This window comes from Cibotium barometz, chromosome 37, assembly GCF_041138505.1.
Source record: "Cibotium barometz isolate CiBa-2024 chromosome 37, ASM4113850v1, whole genome shotgun sequence".
In the NCBI taxonomy this organism is placed as follows: Eukaryota; Viridiplantae; Streptophyta; class Polypodiopsida; order Cyatheales; family Cibotiaceae; genus Cibotium; species Cibotium barometz.
The window spans coordinates 6,942,998-6,947,226 of NC_141082.1; the positions used below are offsets into that span (position 1 = coordinate 6,942,998).

Genomic DNA, 4,229 nt, shown 5'->3' on the forward strand with positions numbered 1-4,229 from the left:
AGAGAGCGAGAGAGAGAGAGCATATGGTTGCAATGGGGGGATGTGGGCCGGGCTGGTGGGCTGGGCTAAGGTGGGAGTAGGGAGGAGGGGAGAAGAGAGAGACAAGGGTATAGAGAGAGATGGTTGTGAAAAAAAACCCGCTCCAAAACTCGCTTCGAGAAACCCGCTTCATGCTCACACTTAGCAATACACATTCATTCCCTTTGGATTAGAATTCAAGTGAAGCTTTCCATCTTCTCTATTGCTTGCTTGTATTGTCATGGATCTTTGCATAGCTTGATGGTTTACTTGATTAGATAGGATTGACTGTAGGTTGCTCCCTTGCTTGAGCTTCTCCTCTACCCCCCTCTCATGAACCCTCTTCTTGCCTCCATCTAGGCAAAGGGAGCTCTACCTCCATTTCTATAGCCGTCTCCTCAGTGTGACAACAAGGAGAGGTGAACGATGGGCTAGCACACCCTCAAGGAAAGTTGCATTTGTGGCTCTACTGTGAAGTAGAAAATGACACTTGTTTTGGCATAGGCTAGCTCTCGTCTCTTGAACAAGGTCTTTTATGAATTGGATCATATAGCATGGGTGGCAATAATAAGGACGTTTTGAGGTGCACATGAAAATGGAAAGGGAGAGGTGCAATTTCCAAGGACCCAGAGACTATTTTGAAGGATTATGGCTTTTATGGGTTTCACACATGTATTGAATTCTACTACAATTGTCAAGTCCGATTTGGAGTGATTTGCAATTGTTTTTCCCCTTCCTTTTGCTTCCTCTAATATCGGAAACATCAACTTTTTGAAATACCTAAAATTTTCATCAAGAAATAATTATGTTCATGTTTATGTGTTTTGTTTTTGTTTTTGTTTTTTTTTTTGGCTTGCTTTTAGATATTAGGGCAAGTTAGACATCCATGATCAATTGATAAATGAAATTTCTACACCTATACACGCTCTTGAGGGTGGGTATTAAGATTCATTTGTCCGCCCCTGGGCTTTATAAACACGCGCATGTTCTTGAATCCTGAGCTTTGATATACAACCAAGGTTGATAAAGACGGTCGAGGTTCAAGGGCCTAGATTCCGGGAAAAACGTGTGGTGGGTTTCCTGGAAGAAGACTGGGATCGTAAAGGACAGCTATGAAGGAAGGGGGGGAGCTGCAGGAAGCGAAGCCGCTATGGCGAAGGGTGAGAGAGAGAGAGAGAGAGAGGGGGGGGAACCCAACACCGAGGTCATCTGTCTTGGCCAAAAATATGGGCTCCACGTTTCTCTCCGCCTGCGTCTGCTCTCTCTCTCTCTCTCTCTCTCTCTCTCTCTCTGCACACCCCCTGTTGTTTTCGCACCGCCCTGTACACCCCCCTCGTTACCCCTCTTCGGTTCGAAACCCTTTTCCTGTTACCCCGCCGACCCTGCCACGCCCTTCGGTCCCCCTCCACTCTCTCTTCAGACCACAGAATCCTCCCCCCCCCCCCCCCCCCCCCCCTCCCTACCTCAGCCATCCCCCCTCTCTTTTCCCCTCTCGAGGTTTACCCTTCCCTGCACCGAGAGATCAGTCTCTTTGCACCTTGCGTCGTTTGCAGTAGGGTTTCCTCTCTCTGCATCTAGGGTTTGCCTCGATTGCTCTTCAGCTACCTTGTGCAGCGCCGGTTTGCCGCCCTGCGTCTAGGGTTTGCTCTCCCGTATCTATGGTTTTCTGTACTTGCATCTAAGGTTTCTGCTGCATCCAGGGCGTGAAGCCGTTGTCTCGCATCGCTTCTTTTCTGTTGGCGGTTTTTACGCCCCAACCCCTCTTTTTCATGCAGAGGCCGGCCGATCTCATTTGGGAACCGGCCGCTAGGGTTTGCTTTTTTGTGATGCTTTTCTGAACGCGGACTACCCCCATACAAATCCCATCGTGGACCATGCGCATACACAGGGATTGATGGACGCCGACTACGAGGACAAGTATGTTCTGAAGTACGGCGCCCTGGAGCAGGATTTCGAAGAGCTTCAAACCGTGAGGCCATCTCATCACCTATACCCTAGGGCTCGTTCAAGGGCTTCTTCGATTTCTGCAGATCGTCCCTGATTGCGCTGTTTCCTGTGTTTTCCCCTCTTTTCTGTAGGAAGCAGAGGAAGTTACCAGGCAATTGCAGAGGGCCAAGGAAGCTAAGCGGATACTTCAAGCAGAGGTCAAGTAAGTGTACACCTCCATCATACCATAGCTATGTTCCAATGATATCGCAGACTGAGTTAGGAATTTCATCTTAATTTGAAGGATTTGCGAAAGCAGTTTGTGACTTGCGTTTGCTGTAACTGCTACTGTTATTTGGCCTCTTCTCTGTTTCTTGTGCACGCTGACATTTACCGCGTGTTTTTTACCCGAGGCTGGATAGAGAAACGAATTTCTGTGCCGATTGTTGTGGTTACCCATGCTAGGAACGGATGGGTAATTGCACCCATGCTATTCCACAGGCAGGGACGGTTGTGTGTGCAGTCCGAGTTTGTCCAACTCGTTTGTGTTTATGCTTGCATCTACAGAGTTATTCATACACATTTGTCACAAGGATGTGAACTTTCCCTTTGGATTTAGATGGGAAGGGTTTACGTTGGCAGTTTGATTAGCTGGACTGGGTGTCAAAGGAGTAACGAACTTCTGAAATCGTGTGCTTACTTAATGGAAGGTCTTGTCTAGCTCAATGAGTAGAGTTTTGCGGCAATGCTCCCAAACATTTTTCTTTGTAAGGTACCTTAGGTTGCACTTACACACTTGAAATGTTACAGATTTTTGAGGAAAAGAGCAGTCATGCTGAAAGAATATGCTAGCAGATCTGAGAGGATACAGGAGCATTACTCTACGAGGGATGCTGTAGGGGAAGCTTCTCATTATGTACTTGCACCAGCCCGAGTATCCTCTGGAAGGATGGTCAGTAATCTCTCCCATCTTGCCGTGTAGTAGCATATCTATGTTGTATGCGTATGTCGCAAAGGACTTTCTTGTGTGTGTCTACTGTGAAAAATGATGGGATTGTTTCTCTGAACATATTGATACTGGATGGCTGGTTGCAGTTGTCGGATGGAGAGTTTCATGCCCCTACTTCCAAGGCTCAGTTTTCCAAACCTTTGGTTAGGGTGCCTCCTGGTACATTACCTTCTTCCAAGAACCGGGATGTGGTTGGTGTGTTAAAAACTACTACTTCAAAGCATGCTTCTAATGGCTTTGCACCAGCAAAGAAGGCAGGAAAGAGGAAAATCTCTTGGCAAGATGAGTTCTCAGTAAAGGCTTGATCATTGTATTAGTATTTCAGAGGGGCTAATTTATGCCCGAGAAGTTAAGTATTCTTTTTTGCCCAGGCTTAGCCTGGAAGCTCTTTCTGAAGGCACTTGCTAGGTGAGTATCAATCAGAAGAGGAAGGAGTCTTGTCTCCATTTGATTGTTCAAAAACTATCCTATTTAATATGTCTTAGTGATGTGTAGAGGGAGTTTTGTCTGCATGTTCCATTGAGTATGCGTTTTGTATTGGCAGTTGTTTCTAGTAGTATAGGAAGGTTAGGCGTACAACTTTTTTGATGTGATTGAGTTGGACAGTCAGCATTCTTAAATGGGTGGGCTGGAATAGTCAGTGTAATCAAGGGTTCAGGGTCAGGGTTGTATCAAGACACTGTGCCAGTGTCGTATCTTGCCGTGGTATGAGTATGCTGTATCCTGCACTGGACAAGCCTGTTTGGGTGATGTCTTGTAGCCACATGTGGTGACTGGAACTATAGTGCAGTGTGTGCTTCAGAGAAAACAGTTGTTGAAAGGTAAGTCTCCTTACAGGTGAAGCGGGGTGACATGTAAGATGTGAATTTACAGTTTTGGCAGTGTACTTGTGCTACGGTTAGCTGGGCCAAAGGCTTGATACAGTTACATGGTATGTGGGCCACAGAGAACAGAAAGTGTGTTGCAAGTTTTTGGTAGCTTAGGATGCATAGTTGCATGCAACGGCAACGGAAGCAACAACTTGAAACTAGGAAATGAAAATGGCTAGGAAAGACGTGTGTGTTACGTTATACAGTAGATGTAAATAGAAATGATGAAAAAAGTTGAGAGAAGTAGAAGAGAAACTTGGGATAGACCATAAGCTTAGATAACAAGGAGAATTCGGAAAATACAAAATGACAAGGGGGAAATTGTGGGAAATTCCTCAGGTGTGGAAATGGAGAAATGGGAAATGGAGAGATGGAAATACAGCTCTTCCCCAGAAATGGGATAAACC

At 46.0% G+C, this 4,229-nt stretch overlaps 1 protein-coding gene across 1 annotated transcript; it reads left to right on the plus strand.

The window, feature by feature from the left end:
- Positions 1 to 1,190: 1,190 nt before the first annotated feature.
- On the plus strand, positions 1,191 to 3,399 carry LOC147616876 (uncharacterized). The gene is made up of 4 exons (XM_086776523.1): positions 1,191 to 1,987; positions 2,097 to 2,167; positions 2,755 to 2,896; positions 3,040 to 3,399. The coding sequence occupies exons 1-4, from the start codon at positions 1,913 to 1,915 to the stop codon at positions 3,256 to 3,258; spliced, it is 507 nt and encodes a 168-aa protein (XP_086632649.1). The 5' UTR covers positions 1,191 to 1,912; the 3' UTR covers positions 3,259 to 3,399.
- The last annotated feature ends 830 nt before the right edge of the window (positions 3,400 to 4,229 follow it).

Coding starts and splice junctions, on each gene's coding strand:
- LOC147616876 (XM_086776523.1), top strand. CDS start 1,913: ATGGACGCCGACTACGAGGACAAGTATGTTCTGAAGTACGGCGCCCTG. Junction 1,988..2,096: donor ATTTCGAAGAGCTTCAAACC/GTGAGGCCATCT, acceptor TCTTTTCTGTAG/GAAGCAGAGGAAGTTACCAG. Junction 2,168..2,754: donor ATACTTCAAGCAGAGGTCAA/GTAAGTGTACAC, acceptor GAAATGTTACAG/ATTTTTGAGGAAAAGAGCAG.